Below are 17,937 nucleotides of genomic sequence, written 5' to 3'. Positions count from 1 at the left end.
TGGAGATCATCCATCAGTGTTTCACTGTGCAGTGTGGGCATGTCTTTAACGTCATTAAGATAAGAAGAACATCGCCGGGAGAAAGCTGTGTTTCTACCTCCTACTTCCTGAATCTTAACCTCTCCCTCAGTTTAATAATCAATCTCCCTGATTCAGTATGGAGCACTGGAGTGAGAAACTGGGTTATCATCAATGCCTGATGATTTAAGTATCCGATCAACCCCGATAACTTCAATACTGGCCTTCGGAAAGAAACTGACCCATAGAAGCACAGCTCTAAAAGCTTTATTCACATACGCATCTACAAGCGGGACAATAAACAACAGAAACAACATCCAAACTGTTTTTGAATTAAAAAAATGTAAGCAAGGCCATTCTCTCCCACACACTCTCTCATCTACCAATCAGCATTGTGGGTTGTGTCCCCACCCCCCACCCACCTAGAACACAGGAAGTAATGCAGAAAGGCGGGCAGATACAGTAGACTGTAGAATCAAAATGTAGAATCAAAATGCAGGAATAAGCAGTGTAGCCGCACAACGGAGACAGACACATCTGCATGACACTGAAGCAAGCAACACAAACACACTCCTGTGCTATCAATCCAAGTTCAGAGATTACAGCAGATATAAAAAAGTATATTCTATTTATAAAATAAAAAAAACACAAAGTACAAAGTAGATACGCCGATACAGGTTTTAAACTCCTCCGTTGGTTTCCACAGAACATCTGTTCTGTCAAAGTAGAGCTTGAGGTCTCAGGTCACATCACACAGCCACTGGCTGCTTAGGATGTTCTCTCAAAACTCCTGGGATCTAAGTTCATCCAGATTACATTTTATCCCTGGTAATAATCATGACTTGAATCTGGATTAAGCACCATTATCTCATTGTCCTCATGTCACATGTACTGGGGTAACGCATGACACCCATAAAGAGCACATGACGTCTGAATTCAGTTGGATATTTTCTGTAACCCGACAAAAGGTGTCTTTACACAATGCTCAGGCAGTTTTCCCTCCCTACGGGCAGAGTAGGCAGAGCCCTCATGTGTACCATAATTAGTGTAGCACCTCCCCCACACAGTGACCTCACAGAGAGCTTTAACAAGGGGAAAGAGATCAAGAGAGAACTGGAACATTGATGAGAACTACAGCTGCACTGCAGTTTGTGGTAGATGAGTAGTGCAACCAGGTTATGGATTCAGTGAAAATAACTGTGCATGCAACCTATATGATGGAGATATATATACACCGCTCAAAAAAATTAAGGGAACACTTAACAACACATTGTAACTCCAAGTCAATCACACTTCTGTGAAATCAAACTGTCCACTTAGGAAGCAACACTGATTGACAATAAATTTCACATGCTGTTGTGCAAATGGAATAGACAACAGGTGGAAATTATAGGCAATTAGCAAGACACCCCCAATAAAGGAGTGGTTCTGCAGGTGGTGACCACAGACCACTTCTCAGTTCCTATGCTTCCTGGCTGATGTTTTGGTCACTTTTGAATGCTGCCGGTGCTTTCACTCTAGTGGTAGCATGAGACGGAGTCTACAACCCACACAAGTGGCTCAGGTAGTGCAGATCATCCAGGATGGCACATCAATGCGAGATCTGGAAAGACGGTTTGCTGTGTCTGTCAGCGTAGTGTCCAGAGCATGGAGGCGCTACCAGGTGACAGGCCAGTACATTAGGAGAGGTGGAGGAGGCCGTAGGAGGGCAACAACCCAGCAGCAGGACCGCTACCTCAGCCTTTGTGCAAGAAGGAGCAGGAGGAGCACTGCCAGAGACCTGCAAAATGACCTCCAGCAGGCCACAAATGTGCATGTGTCTGCTCAAACGGTCAGAAACAGACTCCATGAGGATGGTATGAGGGCCCGACATCCACAGGTGGGGGTTGTGCTTACAGCCCAACACTGTGCAGGACGTTTGGCATTTGCCAGAGAACACCAAGATTGGCAAATTCGCCACTGGCGCCCTGTGCTCTTCACAGATGAAAGCAGGTTCACACTGAGCACATGTGACAGACGTGACAGTCTGGAGACGCCGTGGAGAACGTTCTGCTGCCTGCAACATCCTCCAGCATGAACGGTTTGGCGGTGGGTCAGTCATGGGGGGTGGCATTTCTTTGGGGGGACGCACAGCCCTCCATGTGCTCGCCAGAGGTAGCCTGACTGCCATTAGGTACCGAGATGAGATCCTCAGACCCCTTGTGCGGTTGGTCTTGGGTTCGTCCTAATGCAAGACAATGCTAGACCTCATGTGGAGCATGCCCAGGCGTTGTAGGGAGGTCATACAGGCACGTGGAGGCCACACACACTACTGAGCCTCATTTTGACTTGTTTTAAGGACATTACATCAAAGTTGGATCAGCCTGTAGTGTGGTTTTCCACTTTAATTTTGAGTGTGACTACAAATCCAGACCTCCATGGGTTGATAAATTTGATTTACATTGATAATTTTTGTGTGATTTTGTTGTCAGCACATTCAACTATGTAAAGAAAAAAGTATTTAATAAGAATATTTCATTCATTCAGATCTAGGATGTGTTATTTTAGTGTTCCCTTTATTTTTTTTAGCAGTGTAGTAGGATTTAAGTACAGTATTGCATTTCAAATGAGATTGGATGGATTGTGAGTGTTCGGCCTATAAAGACATGCTCTAACGTCAAAGGAATAGAATAGTATTAGTAGCATAGTCTTTCTGTCCCACGCTCGCTTATTTTGGCCTTTCCCTCCATATTGTCACATGGACACACTGCTGTATGTTCTAGTTTCTCATTTCTAAGACCTAACGCCTTGCATTAAATCTTTGCACGTCATGGTCTTGCTGGGAGAACAGCTACTCTATGTCTGTGAACACTTTGATACTCTGAAAATAACATTTTGGTGAAATGCTTAAGCAGTGAGTGGAGTACTCCATTCAAATGTCATAAAATAATTGAGATTGTCTGTCTGTACACTGTATCAGATAAAATAATTGAATGCTGTATTATTGCACTACAAATATAATACAGTAGACTACACAATGCACTTGAATAAGTCACAAAAAGTAGCATTAAGAACTGTTAGGTCAAAATATAAAAAAAGATACAAATTCATAAAACATTGTAAAGTTTTAAAATCATGTCCAGAGTACTGTATCATGCCAAACATACAATACCTTTTGAATATACAATGAGAAATACTTTCAAAAGTCATATTTCTTAAGTGAATATAGTAACATTTCTCATTTAAAGTACACATGGGTTCTTCCCGTAAGCCTCCTGTTTTATGTTGATTTCTCCTGTAGCTGATTCTCTGAGGCTTGTTCACAGTGCAGAGAAAGTGTTAGAGTAATCAGAACCGGGCAGAGGCCTGCACAGGTACGTTGACAAAACTCAGATGGAGGTATGATAAGTTGTTGTAAAGTGAAGCCCTTTAGTGCTACAGCTATTCTACATGCAGTGTTTTCTAGGTTGACCGTCATATTGCACTGTTTAGGCAGGTAGGAGCTAAATCCTGGTGTGTCACTGTCCTGAGTATTTCCTTGGACATGATCTCACACTAGAAATTGATTCTAGTCTGTGCTCTATATAGATATGCTGAGAAGGAAATGTCTATCATCAAAATATACTAAATATAGTGCCGCTGTCAAATGTGCTCATGAATATTTGAACTGTGAGAATATATTAACTCTGTCTGCAATGTGAAGTGGAGCAACATGGGGTACTTCTCTCATACCTGGCTCATTGGATGACAGGTATCAGGTATTGATCTATTTTATAGTAGCAACTCAACATGCACATCCAACACCATGTATCAGGAAATGAATAATTCCATCCTATAGGCTGATGTCCGGAGCCAAAAACAAGATCTAGAAAGCAAAAATGATGAAAAATGTCTTTCTATGTATTTCTAATCAAAATAAACTAAAGTTCTAACCTAGAGTGTGCACACTACACATTCACAGATGAACTGAGATTGTTATTTCACCAGCTAAAGGGGTTATGGAAGGCATTGACAACATCCTTCTCTTGTACATGTTTTTTTTTTGTTCTTTGATTGTGACCTCTCACACATACCCCAATAACGCATTATGACATCACAATGAGGTACCCTCACAAGGACACGACAGAATATCCCTTTTGTGTCATGTTTTTCCTGGAGAGGTAAGGTAGGATTTTGGAAGATATTGAGTGCCTGCTCCAATGTTAACAGAGGGTGCTTTGCATAAAGACATCATGTTAAGTTTGTTTCTTCTTTAGGATATTTTCTAAATGCAAGTACCTGTCGATGGAGCCATGCAGATTCATGCTTGATGGAAAATGATGAAGGTAGTCTACAGGTGTGGTCTGTTTGAGGAGGGCAGAGGGTTGGAGGAGCTGCCCCCAGAGGTAACTGTTGGATCCCAGTGATTGAATAGGGGTGTTGGTGTCGCTCTTAACATCTTTGAACATTCTCCAGCTGAATACCCCAGAATGAGGCCATCATGGCAGGTCACTGCTGGCCCTGGAATCCTGCCAATAAATAGAAAATACAGTCAGCCAATAGGAGATGGAGAGAGGAGGGGATCAGCTTGACTGACAGCCTTTAAGGAGTCACAACTCATGCAACTGATAAGATCCCTCAACTGGGACATGACTGGTTACTGCACAATCAATCAATCAATCAAACATGGGTGGGTGTTACATACTGAGTTACTTAAACAATTATCATGCTCTGGATTATGTAGGGAGGTGTGCATGGTGAGTTCCATAAAAATGTCTACATTGGCTATTTGTTCAAATCCTTATTTTATTATCCTCACAGACAATAGAAATCAGGACAAATTACAGAATGGATCTATCATGTGCATCTAGGCCAGATTAAAAAGCAAGCAAGTGAAATTTGAATAAAACCAAACAAATGACAAGAATAAGGAAAAATGAAAGGGCTATATGTACCATAGAGACATGCACATCACAGTTTGGGAGAGTGGGGGATAGGCAGGCTGGCGTTTGAACTATTTTAGTATAATTGTGTGTGTGTGTGTGTGTGTGTGTGTGTGTGTGTGTGTGTGTGTGTGTGCGTGTAGGGCAATTGGTACTATGTCTATGGAGGCCGCAGTTAGTCTGTGTTAGTCTGTGGCCACTACCTGACACCATGCTGATCATAATTGAAATGTTTTTCCCTTGTATTGGGCCAGTGATAAGAGGTGGCTGCTGGGCAGCAGGGGCAGAGCTAAAATATGATGTGTGTGGATGTGACAGAGGTGCTGGATGATGCAGCCACTGCTCTGAGGCAGGTGTACACACTGAGAGCTCAGGACCAGGACAGTGCATACCTTAATCCTCTACGTTATTTGTGCTTAGAGCTTTGCCGTGAGTCTCTGCCAAACAAACCACATATTGTCATTATTATTCTGACCTGGCAGCCACTTTGGGCCTAATCTCAGCTGTCAGTGAGTGATTGGTTTCCCGCTTTAGAGAGATTTCCAAATTTAATATTCATAGCTCACAGATGCATCACAATGAAGGTCAATGGGAAGGAGGGTGTGCAGTGAGTGTCAGGGGAAGGGGACAGATGAAAAATAGAGAAAGGGAGAAACCAAGGTGCTGTCTAGAACATAAAAGGGATTTTCAACTGTCCCCAACTGTCCCCTTTGAAGAACCCGTTTTGGTTCCATGTAGAATCCTCTTGGGTTCCATGTAGAATCCGCTGCGGAAAGGGTTCTACTTGAAACCGAAAAGAGTTCTCCTATGGGGACAGCCGAAGAACCCTTTAGGAACACTTTTTTTCTAAGAGTGCAGGAATTCATCGTCCTTTCTCTGCCTCCTCTCTGAGAATCAATGTTTGTCTGCTCTTTGCTGACATTATATAATCCATGCCCCCTTTTAAAAAGGACACTGAACTCTGCCTACACAGATCAACCCCACATCTGGGTTGATAAAAGTGACAATTAGAAAATGTATCCAAAAGTACAGGCCTAGAAACATAATCCTAGTTTGAGTTACACCAATCACAGTGCTCCTACATGTTACCAGCAACGAGCATACCTCCAGCTGTAGAATGGGTTTCCTTTCATTTTGAGTACTTTAGAATAGAAAAAAAGAAAGGTTCAAAATACACACACACACTTTTTTTTAAAACACGCTCCACTAATCCAATCCATCTCGTTAGTTTTCATGTCATGTCAGTACAATGGAGAGGACTCTGCCTTGTCCCTAAATCAAAGCTGAAATTAAAATGGCAGTTCAGTTCAGTCTTGTTGGGCCTGCAACCTGAAGAAAAAAATGCACAAAGACAAACACACATCTACACAAATACAATGTTTAGCCTACACCGACTTTCCCATTAATATTTACTGTACGAAGTTTATCTGTGAAAGAGTTCACTTGAGTCCATTCTTCTCCCCCGGGTTAGTTTTATTATTACACAAACCCCAGGCCTGGTTTTCAATTCCCTGACCTCAAAGAGTTGTAATGTCTTGAGACAACAGCACACAGACGATCTTGGAAAGCCATTTTTTTAATACATTAAAATTGCATGAACTGCAAGCAAAGAATGAAAGGAAGTGGCAGTAACATGACTTGGGAATTAGCATGGCTCAATGACTTACGTAAGCAATTGGAGCCAAACCCCAGTAGAGTGAAAGGCAGCAGGGCAAATTAAAAGCAAATAAGTATTTATGTTAATGTCTACAAAACACACAGCAATAGACTGCCTGTGTTTAAACACCACAGGACTAGAGCAGAGCATAACACGATAAAACCTGCAGACATCCAATAGATCTTTAGAAATAAATTGAGTTTATTTAACAAACCAACCTCAAGCATCCTCTAATTGGTAACCCTGGTCAGAGATGTAGTTCTAAATAGCACACTACCACAGTCTCTGTTCATTAACTGGAGTGTGTTAGTAGAAGGCTGAGAGCTGCACTGAGGCGACACAGGGTCTGTAGGCTCCTCCTCTAAGAGGAATGAATATGACATTGTGAAGTGGGTCAAACAGTCACTCAGTCTGCAGGGTGCGCAGTGCCAGAACATAGAAACATGCAGAGGTAGCTCTGGTCTAGTATATTTTTTCAAAGGGGGAAATAATGTTCTTTGCAAAACGAGGCCCTGTCTGAATATTTTTTGAATGCATCCTTCATTCATGTAATCAGTGAATGCATTATAGGCTCAATGAAAGCAAGACTGCTGCTTTCATTAATCCACCCTTGTCTGATTTGTGATTACATGAAGGAAGGAGGAGTGTGCATTTCATATGAAGAAATACAAGAGGAAAACTGCTCCAGGCCTCCTTCTCAGAGGAGCACATACCTGTAGTGTGGATGCTCTTGAGTCACTGGTCTCTGTAGGACCTGTGCTTCTGGGTATACTGGACACAAAGTAGCCTGCTCCCTTGGGTACTATAGGCTGTCTGACAACCACATTGCCTTTCCTGGTCTCTGCTAGAAACAGGCTGTACCAGTAGGCATCACTGGAGATGAGGGTGGAATCAGCGATGGTGGAGCTCCTCTGGCTGATGATACTGTTTCTGCTGATCACACTGTTCCTGTTCAGACTGTTCAGATTCATATTTATAGCAGGAGGCATCTTCATGGGCTTCGGTTTCTGACACTTCAGCACAATGATCACCAATATGGTGATCAACAGCAGGAACGACACTGAACCCAAACCGATGACCAAATACAGATTTAAGTCTGTGAACAAGTCAAATTCTAATGGCACCTCAGTAGTTTCTGAGAATGGCGTCACCATGTGTTCTACTGTTGATATCTTGATGGTAATTGTGGCCGAAAGAGCAGGGTCTCCATTGTCTTTGGCGACAACAACCAGCCTCTGATGACGGGGGTCCCTGTAGCTGAACATTCTTGTGGTCCGGATCTCCCCGTTGTACTGATCTAGGCTGAACAGAGTAGAGTCACTGGTCTGTAGAAGCTGATATGTGACCCGTGAGTTCTGTAATGAGTCTGTGTCAATAGCGATTACTTTGACAATCAGGAATCCTTTATCAACGGACCTCGGGATCACCTCTTCAATTACCAAGCCCTGTGCTCGCCAAGGCGACACTATGAGCGGGGTGTTGTCATTCTGGTCCAGAATGATGACGTGAACTGTCACATTGCTGCTGAGTGGAGGTAACCCAGAGTCTCTGGCCTCTATGTGGAAAAGAAACTCCCTCTCCCTTTCAAAGTCAAAGGTCTTTAGAGCATAAAGGTTGCCATTCTCTGGATTAATGGAGAACAGCATGGACATAGACGTGTTGATGATCTCCTTCTCCATGATAAAATAGACCAGATACTGGTTCTCGTGGAGGTCGGGGTCAAAAGCACTGAGTGACGTCAACAGTGCGCCGGGGATGTTGTTCTCCACAACATGGATTGTGTAGAACGACTGGGGGAATACTGGTGCGTTATCATTGACGTCCAGTATCTCCAAGGTGATTGTCTCATTGTCAAATAAGCGAGGTGTTCCTTTGTCCGTGACTATGAAAGTGATGTCATATCTTGGAATTGTCTCACGGTCCAGTGGTTCTGAAATAAGCAGAGCAAAGTAATCCTCCGAAGACTTATCGAGAACGAAGGGTAGGGTTGCTTGTTGGTTCAAAGTGAGTTCAACTTCACCGTTGTCCCCAGAGTCCCTATCGCTTATACTGATTACTGCTATCAATGTTCCAATGGTAACATCTTCATTGACCGTGCTTTTAAAAGATGTAATGGTGACCTCAGGATAGTTGTCATTCAGATCGGTAATAAACGCCATTACTTTACAATCTCCAGATAACGAATTCGATCCTTGGTCTCTTGCTTGAATATATATATCGAAACTGTGACTCTCCTCAAAATCAATCACATCCTTCACCTTTATTTCCCCTGTATTTGAATTTAGATAGAACTTTTCTTGTGTCTTCTCGGATGTATATAACGTGTATGAATATGTAATCTCTGCGTTCGTGCCCTCGTCCAAGTCTGTTGCGTTCAACTTCATTACTAGTGTTCCAATTGGGGAGTTTTCAGTTACATTAATAGCATATATCGGCTGGTTAAAAAAGGGGGCATTGTCATTGATATCCAGAACCCTAAGGACGATACTGGCCGTACATGAGCGCGCAGGAACCCCGCCATCTGCAGCAGTTAATATTAAATTATGAACCGCCTGTTCCTCTCGGTCTAAATTACTGTTGATAACCAAATCTACATATTTAGAGCCATCGCTTCCGGTCTGTATTTCAATTGTAAAATACTTGCTTTCGCTCAAATAGTAAGTCTTAATAGAATTCGCACCGACATCTGCATCCACAGCATTTGTCAAAGAGAATCTCTCTCCCGGAGCGGTAGATTCTGAAATATCCAATTGCATTGTCTCCCTTCGAAAGACAGGAGCGTTGTCATTTATGTCCATGATTTCAAGCTCAATGTAAAAAATACGAATGGGATTTTCAAGTATGACATCCGTTTTAAGAAAACAAGACGTTGTCTTGCTCGAGCATATGTATTCCCTGTCTATCTTTTCAAGTATGAACAGCTCTCCCGTTTCTTTGTTAATGTCCAAATATTTTTTTGTGTGGATGATGTCAAGCTTTGCCTTGCGTGTTACCAGAGCGCGAACGTCAATTCCCAAATCTGTAGCCAGGTTTGCAACAACGGAACCCTCTTGCATTTCCTCGGGAATAGAGTAGCGAGTAATGGGCAAAGCAATTCCCCACATCCCGCTGAATACAAAGAGAACCGTGGCGCACCTTGTCCAGACAGTTGCAATGGATAAAGCCATTATTGCAAACCAAATATGGTAAAATATGACAGTACTTGTAGCAATGCGTTGAAGCCGAATATATTTACATCTAAAAGCTATTGTTTATGTGAGAAACAATCGGTAGTCTTCTCTTCTGCACCGGGGGAATTCATACCAAGCCTCCACGCGGTACAAATGCGGTGCGTTGCCCTCCCAATCGTGATGACGTCTGCTGAGTAGTCGTAAAGGAACAGCGACATTGTGTGAGCTATGTGGAAATGTTTTGAATGTAACATTAATGCATGTTTGCAGACGAAAAGTAATATTTCGAAAGCCCTCTACACGCCCCTACTTGTTATTAAAAAGCTTCCGGCAAGTTGTGATAATCAGCACCTCAAAGCTATAACTTGGCCTCTCCCTCACTTGGTCGTCCTCCTGCGACAGCGACAAGCACGATAACAGCGTCAGGGCATCTCTGAGCAACACTGATCTCGTGAAATAAAACCAGTGCAAAATATAAATAGAATAATAGTAATCGTAATGTGATTTTAACGTCACAAGGATAGTCTGCGTCAATTCCGAGCCAACCTAAATTCAGCACCCAGCCACATGAACTGCGCCACACAGTATCTGGATCTCCAAACAAGATTGCTTGAATGAGCAGAGCCAGAATTGCAGAAATGGGCTTATAAATAAACATGTTTCCATCCATACTTTTTATGTGAGTAAAGTCATACCATATCAACAACAACAAAAATCACATCTGTGATGGAAACAGGAAGTTTCGGTGCTAATGTATAAATGCAAATAGATCATTTGTTTGTTCGACATGGTGAAATGTGTCTGTTAAATTAATTAGGCGATAAATGGTGGTGGAAACGTTGGTTATGTTGATATAATAACCATTATATCGAGGTTTCGTGATACATGTTGTCTGGTCCTCCCACTACGACTAGGGAAATCATGCAGTAGACTACAGATTAAATAAATTATGATCAACTTCACATGGTGGTGAAAGTGCACGGTGATATTGATGCTACTTTCTAATAAATAGCGATGGTCTTATTCTGGTGACTTGATGATAGATGCTTGACTGCCGTTTGACAAATCAATTATATTATCGCTCTTATCCATACTGATCGCATCATGTAGACTAGCCTACTCGCACAGCCTACTCGCACTGTATCTGTGAGCTTTTGGCTAGAGCGTGTGACAAAACTATCTGTAGAGTTGAAAATGCTATGGAAACACATTGAACTTTTTATACTGTAGGCCTACATCAAAATTTCAATGAAAACGTACATTTTGTGTAGACTACATCATCATGCACATATTTTTTTCTGCAACAAATACATTTGCTGGAAACACTACTGGTTGAAAAAAACGTATATTTTCTTTATGCGAATTATAGATTATTCGCATGAAAATCTGTCGCTTTATGGATGTCAACCTAGCTAGTGTCGATGTCAAGCCATATCCCCTGACTGTGTGGTGGTGCAGTATATTCTTAGGGAACAGCGGCACAGTGTCCAATATCAAAGCACACTTGATCTACGTGTGGATTCGAAACGCCAAAATATAAAAATAAATATAATAGTCTTCCTCACATATTGCCATTTCTCTTAATCTGCTTCTTTGATTTCATGTTGACGGAGCAAGGCTCATATACGGGCCCCACTAAATGGTCTGTAAAACGTGCAAGACAGTAATTTAATTATGCTATACATACCTGTGATAAAACTCCACTGCAAGTTGTCATAATCAGCAGCACCTCAAAAACAGAACTTGAGATGGCCTCGATCTGACTGTAGAAGTCGCACTGCAAAAGCAACAACAGAGCGATAGCGATATGGCTCTAAATCTCAGAGCAACAGATGGATAAGAATTCAACTTTTGACGCAATAATCATAATGTGACGTCAACGTCACAGCGATTGTCTACGTCAATTCAGCACCACCTTCCACAGGCATGGCTCCAACCACAGAAATATATTCTACATTCTTGAATCTAGATTGTATTTATATGTCCACAACTACATTGTATGTCCCGTAGCCAAACGTAAGGCTCTGCGTGTCCTCCAGTCCACCCGTCCTAACCCACATTGATTAAAATAAATCAGCAGTAAAATCCGATTTTATACATATAAACGTGTTTAAGAAGCCAAACGGGTCAAACATGAAGGTATAAAGTACAACAATATGATATACATGCTTGTAAATCACTGCCTAACAGAATGCCGTGCACAATCTTCACAACGCAACCCTCAAGGCATTTGGAGAATTTGCCATAACTGCTGGGAACAGATATCCTCAGATCATTTTCCTCATTATCCCCACAAGTGACTATAATTGCCCTTATATCTGCACAATCTCATCATCATTATCAACTAGGACTGTACATGATACAAATTAAAATAGAGAATTATGACACTGCTGTATTGAGAGAAAAGAATATGCTGTAAATTATTAAGTTATGTGTTCGAAGCATGGATTCAAATATACTAAACTATTTAAATGTTCCTTGTGCACAGAGGTTTATACTATATGGGTTGATTATATTAATAGTTAATGAACATCCACGGAAGTGTGTATTAAATTGTATGCACAGTGTCTTCTAATATATTCATTTAAAAAAGTCCTTGTTTATCAGGTTGTCCCCTCTCTGGTCAAAGCTCGGGTCATAGCTAGAGATGAACCTCTTATTCTTTCCAAACGTAGAGAATGAGTTGTAGACATCCAGTTCCCCCCTGGGTGCAGGCTTCAGAGTGCAGTACCCAGACGGTGTGCCAGGGATGTAGACGTTGTGCTGGTAGTCAGGTGGTGGCTGTGCAGATGGAGGCTGGGTGTAACTCGGAGTCCACGAACGGTTTGGAACCCTTCCTACACTTCCAACCCCTCCAATCCCTTCGACCTGGGAGGACATCTTGTATTCTGCTAACAAAACAAATCACACAATAAAGTGTTCGTTAGTTAGTGTGATTTCTGCAATAGCAACATTTTATAAAGTGTGAAATAATGTCATGGCGTCAGTTTTATAATTATTTCTCTAGACTACCGGTCTGTATTTTGTTGTCTTTTAGTATTGGTATAGAATATTTTCTGACACTCTAGGTTCCTGGTCCACGTACCACGCATATGACTACCCCAGGTATAGTACTGCGGTGCCACCGGGCAGGAGAAGCCATCAGGGTCCGGCCTGGGTCTACGTGGGAAGGTCCTCTCCATGGATCTAAAGCTGTAGAAAGAAAATAAAAATAAGGAACTAGAATGACTCCTTGTTGTGTGTGTGTGTGTGCGTTCATGCCCCTCCCTACCTTCACGCTATGCTCAAACCCTACACCCGAGCATTCTGTTCTGCCACCTCTGGTCTCTTGGCCCTCCCACCCCTACCGGAGTGCAGCTCCCGCTCAGCCCAGTCCAAGCTCGTCTCTGTCCTGGCACTCCAATGGTGGAACCAGCTTCCCCCTGAAGCTAGGACTACAGAGTCCCTGCCCATCTTCCGAACACATCTGAAACCCTACCTCTTCAAACTGTATCTTAAATAATCATCCTCCTCACCTCAACCCCCCCCCCCCCCCCCCACCACCACCACACTCTACTGACAGCTACGTTATAGAATAAAACATTACTTTCTATGCCTGTGATATGTGGTTGTCCCACCTAGCTATCTTAAGATGAATGCACTAACTGAGCGTCTCTAATTGACTCAAATGTAAATGTGAAATGTGTGTGTGCTCGCTTGTTTTTTTTTTCCACCAACATTTTTGTTGACCTTTTGTGTGCTGAATTTCGTCGATTTTTCGTCAATGTCCAGTCCATGTTCGCTTGCTTGAGCTGCACAATTGAGGACGTAGATAGGTTAGTAATACAGCTGAGAGGATAGCCCACATCAATTACATATAATTGCCACAAATAAATATGAGTCTGTGAGAAATATTAAATGATGTACCATGCTGTGGATAGTTTCAATTGCCACTTGAAATAAATCAATAAGGAATTGATAAATGAACCAAAGAATGGGAAAATGAACAGTACAGTTGTATCACGTCTTGCACTAATGTTCTACAGTAGGCCTACTACAGTCCGTTAACGCACCCAGGCATGCAACTATTGCACCCCTGTGGCACGACGGAGTATCCCTAGGGAGAAGCAGATTATGTGAAGTTGCAAGTGAGCCACCATCCCCAGTCATCAGAGTGATCGTACATATGTATATGCGTTCTGCGTGTTTTATTGATTTATTTCATGACTTTTAAACAGTTATATTTGGATACATTCATTATTTGATATATTACTGTGTGTACTGTATGAGTCCCATCACACTATGGACGTCTTGTTCTATTCACGTTCAAGGCCTTGCAGCGTCAGTTTATCCTTGAACAGACAAATGGAAATGGTTGGATTGCTGAGGCAATCAGAATAACAATACAATAAGATGTTTTGCTTATAGCACGTAATACATCACATGACTTCTCCATTTCTATAAGCCTTTACACTTTTACGGTATCACCTGGGCTACAATTGATTTATGTTACATTATATATTACACTATATTACATATAAACCATGGTGGATAGACTAACCACGGACCGTTTTAAGGATTATTCAACCAGTGACGTTTGCCCATGACCTTAGCTCACTCGCTCCTAATAGTATAAGTGTGTCTCAGTCCACTTCAATACATATAGTCTTCATGCACCATTTTAATAGTATGACTTTGGAAGTCATATTTTTTTTACTTTAAACGTTAGCGGTACCAATATAATCAGCTTTCCTGACTTGTGCGTAATTACTTTCCGTTCATTGACAGACTTATAATTTGCAATATTTCTTAGTTGTTGAACAAGCATGAGTGACAATCATCAAAATTATACAAATAAACTGATAAATTATAATTACTTGGAGGTCTGATGTGATTATATTTGGAGCAGTACAGGCCTAGGCCATTTACCTCGTTCGGAATAGTTGCTCCGTTGTTCACTATCAGGCTGCGGGAGTCCTGTGCGCTCCAACCCGATTTGGGGTAGTCTGCGCCCTTGGCATTATTCTTCTGTGGAGTCGCATTCATCGGACTGCATGACTTTAGGAACATGAAATCGCTCTTAGATGATTCCGGGGTCAGACACATCTTGTAGCAGTATGGCTGAGAAAGGGGGCCGTTGCCATTTGCCTCAACGCAGTTCGTGGATCCTTTGGTGCCTGTGGTTATCTGCACGTTCAAGTTGGACTTCTTGAACACATCAGTGGTAGATTCCTCTGATCGGAACCCGCAGCATGCACTCAGAGAGACGTTATACCTCCGAATGGAATGTCTGTCCCTGTATCCCTTTATCGCCGCCAGGACGATAATAGCCACCAGAAACGTGAACGAGATAACGCCCAGAGACACTATTAAGTACAGCGTGAGGTTCGAGCGGTACTGGGGGCTCAGTGTGAGGTCGCCGAAATCAGGCAGCGATTCTGGCACGTTGTCAACAACTGACAGGATGATGGAAACTGTGGCCGAAAGGGGTGGCTGACCGTTGTCCTTGACCAGAATGACCAGCATTTGCCTTATGGGGTCTTTTTCCACAAATCGGCGAATTGTCCTGATTTCGCCCGTGTACAGAGCGACGCTAAACAGGCTCGGGTCGTTTGCCTGGAGCACCTGGTAGAACAGACGCGAGTTTTGACCTGCGTCTGCGTCCATCGCAGTGATTTTTGCCACAAGATAGCCAGCATCAACTGACCTGGGCACCACTTCAGTCGCCGCGGTGCCGTTTTGGGGTAGAGGTGCTACTATGACTGGTGCATTGTCATTTTGGTCTAAAATAAAGACATTTACGGTAACATTGGTTCTCAGGGGTGGAAACCCGGCATCTTGTGCTTGGACTAAAATCTGAAAGTTTCTTAGCTGCTCATGGTCAAAAGAACGCAATGCGTAAATATTCCCGTTGTCTGAGTTTATGGAGACGTAGGTGGACACGGACATCCCATGTATATCACCTTCCAGAATAGAGTAAGAGAGATAGGCATTTTGGTCAGAATCTGGATCCAGGGCAGTAACCGAGCAAATTGAGGCTCCTGGTGCGTTATTCTCTGTCAAATAGACGGTGTATGACGGCTGCTTGAATCGGGGTGTGTTGTCGTTCATGTCTGACACTTGAACCAAAATAGTTTTCCTTGTGAACAAGGGAGGTGCGCCCATATCTCTTGCTGTGAGAGTGATGTTGTACTCTGGCACCGTCTCTCTGTCCAAAAAATCACAAGTAACCAAAGTGTAATAGTTCTTAAAAGAGGAGTGGAGCTGGAAGGGGACATGATGTGGAATTTCACAGTCAACATTTCCATTTTCACCTGAGTCTTTGTCCATGACGCTGATGACAGCTATCACAGTCCCCGGTGGTGCGTCCTCTTGGACAGGTGTGGACACTGATGTCAAGATCACCTCCGGGAGGTTGTCATTCACATCTAAGATATTGACTAGAACTTTACAGTGCACGGCCACTGCCGATGGGCCCTTGTCCTTGGCTTGCACATATATCTCATGCATCCTGGCCTTTTCATAATCTACGACACCTTTCACTCTGATCTCTCCAGTGCGCGAATCCACACTGAAAAGCTCGCGCACTTTTATGGGAGCATGCCCGCTGAAAGAGTATGTGATATCCGCATTAGGACCCTCATCCAAATCCGATGCGTTTAGTTTTATCACAACGGTGCCCTTCGGTGCGTTTTCCACAAGCCTCACTCTGTAGAAAGACTGGTCGAACACGGGCGCGTTGTCATTTGCATCCAGAACTGTTATATTGATTTGCGCTGTCCCGGATCTTTCTGGCGAGCCTCCATCCACGGCCGTCAGCACCACCTGGTGCGTATTCTGCTGCTCTCTGTCCAAGGGGCTCTCCAGGACCAACTCCGCAAACTTACTGCCATCACTACGCGTCTGGATGTCCAGGACAAAATGTTCATTCACACTCAGCAGATACGAGCGGAGCGAGTTGCTTCCAACGTCCAAGTCCTGCGCGCTCTCTAGTGGGAAGCGGGACCCGGGTACCGCCGACTCGGATATATCCAAATTAAACTCACTCCACGGAAAACTGGGTGAGTTATCGTTCACATCTAAAATCTCCACCTCAACCCTGTACAGTTCCAATGGGTTTTCGATTACCACTTGCAAATGGAAAGAGCAAGACAGACTCTGTTCACATAGTTCCTCTCGATCAATTATTTCGTTTACAAATAAAATACCATTTTCTAAATTCACCTCCAAGTATTGCTTTTTTGCGCCTGAAACTATCCTGAACCTGCGCGCAGAGAGTCTCTCGACGTCTAAACCCAAGTCCTCGGCTATGTTTCCAACAAAAGCTCCATGTTCCAGTTCCTCAGGGATTGAATAACGAATCTGAGCCCAAACTAAATCCAGGACACATACGACGAGAGCTAGGCATGTCACCTGCCATATCCCCCCAAGCCGTCTCTTCGCGCCTCGGAGGTCCATCTGAGCGGCGGATTATACTACAAAAAATGCACACTCCATGGGTTTCAGTTAGAAAATCATTACGTTTAAATATATATTATTCTGTAAATAATCATTTTCGAATTGTACTCTTTTATTCTAAATGGAAAAAAGTGAATATAAAGATATAGGCTAATAGCATCCACAACTTGAAGTGGAGCCTTGGAGTTCGCCCCAGCGGAGTGTCTTTGAATGTGTGTGTGAGTGAGAAAAGAAGAGGAGAGAAGAAGGGGTGCGCAGAGGAGGTTGGTGTCTCTGATTAGCATTGTGATGCTCTGGTGTGTGTGTGTGTGTGTGTGCGCGCGCGCGCGTGCGTGCGTGTGTTTATTGGCTCAATCCCAGTATTCCGATAGGGAAAAGCGACATCTGCTCTGATTCCAGTTTGAGCACAAACACCATAGGCTAATCTTTCGCACTAATCAAATGCAGCGACCGTGTTATTTAGCCCAATTTCTACGGGACGGGGGGCTAAAATGATAGGCTATCACAGTTTAGTTGAATTAAACTAATTTATCTCTCTTGAAGGTTATGATACAAAATAGCATGCATGCATGGTTCATGCGACATATCGCATGCTTTAATATTTGAAAAACTGTCTTACCCATTTTGGGGTTACAAATGGTTCATGTTTATTTGATCCTCGGTTTGTCAAATAGATCTACTGCAGTAGCTTCATTCAAAATGACCAATTGCAGAAGAAGAAAGTAATAGGCTAGGCTACAATCAAATCTATTGC

At 42.9% G+C, this 17,937-nt stretch overlaps 2 protein-coding genes across 6 annotated transcripts; both read right to left on the bottom strand.

The window, feature by feature from the left end:
• Nucleotides 1–269: 269 nt before the first annotated feature.
• On the bottom strand, nucleotides 270–11,574 carry LOC110533908 (protocadherin alpha-C2-like). Of its 2 annotated transcripts, none has more exons than XM_021618502.3 (2): nucleotides 7,290–11,574; nucleotides 270–4,505 (listed from the first exon to the last, which is right to left on the bottom strand). In XM_021618502.3, exons 1-2 carry the CDS (start codon nucleotides 9,741–9,743, stop codon nucleotides 4,476–4,478), a joined length of 2,484 nt encoding a protein of 827 aa, XP_021474177.3. In that variant the 5' UTR covers nucleotides 9,744–11,574; the 3' UTR covers nucleotides 270–4,475. The 2 variants fall into 2 exon arrangements, with proteins under 2 accessions (XP_021474177.3, XP_090042789.1); XM_090186663.1 differs by lacking the exon at nucleotides 270–4,505 and adding an exon at nucleotides 6,024–6,060 and having other exon boundaries at nucleotides 7,290–9,915.
• A 131-nt stretch (nucleotides 11,575–11,705) lies between these two features.
• LOC110533897 (protocadherin alpha-C2) lies at nucleotides 11,706–17,421 on the bottom strand. Of its 4 annotated transcripts, none has more exons than XM_021618491.3 (4): nucleotides 14,655–17,421; nucleotides 13,476–13,537; nucleotides 12,832–12,938; nucleotides 11,706–12,637 (listed from the first exon to the last, which is right to left on the bottom strand). In XM_021618491.3, the coding sequence occupies exons 1-4, from the start codon at nucleotides 17,181–17,183 to the stop codon at nucleotides 12,327–12,329; spliced, it is 3,009 nt and encodes a 1,002-aa protein (XP_021474166.2). In that variant the 5' UTR covers nucleotides 17,184–17,421; the 3' UTR covers nucleotides 11,706–12,326. The 4 variants fall into 4 exon arrangements, with proteins under 4 accessions (XP_021474166.2, XP_036846243.1, XP_021474164.2 ...); XM_036990348.2 differs by having other exon boundaries at nucleotides 11,706–12,634; nucleotides 14,655–17,401; XM_021618489.3 differs by having other exon boundaries at nucleotides 11,837–12,637; nucleotides 13,464–13,537; nucleotides 14,655–17,401.
• Nucleotides 17,422–17,937: the final 516 nt, after the last annotated feature.

This window comes from Oncorhynchus mykiss, chromosome 10, assembly GCF_057628025.1.
Source record: "Oncorhynchus mykiss isolate SJ-2025 chromosome 10, ASM5762802v1, whole genome shotgun sequence".
Classification (NCBI taxonomy): domain Eukaryota; kingdom Metazoa; phylum Chordata; class Actinopteri; order Salmoniformes; family Salmonidae; genus Oncorhynchus; species Oncorhynchus mykiss.
Note: the sequence above shows the minus strand (reverse complement) of the source record. Positions and strands in the feature narration are given on the sequence as shown.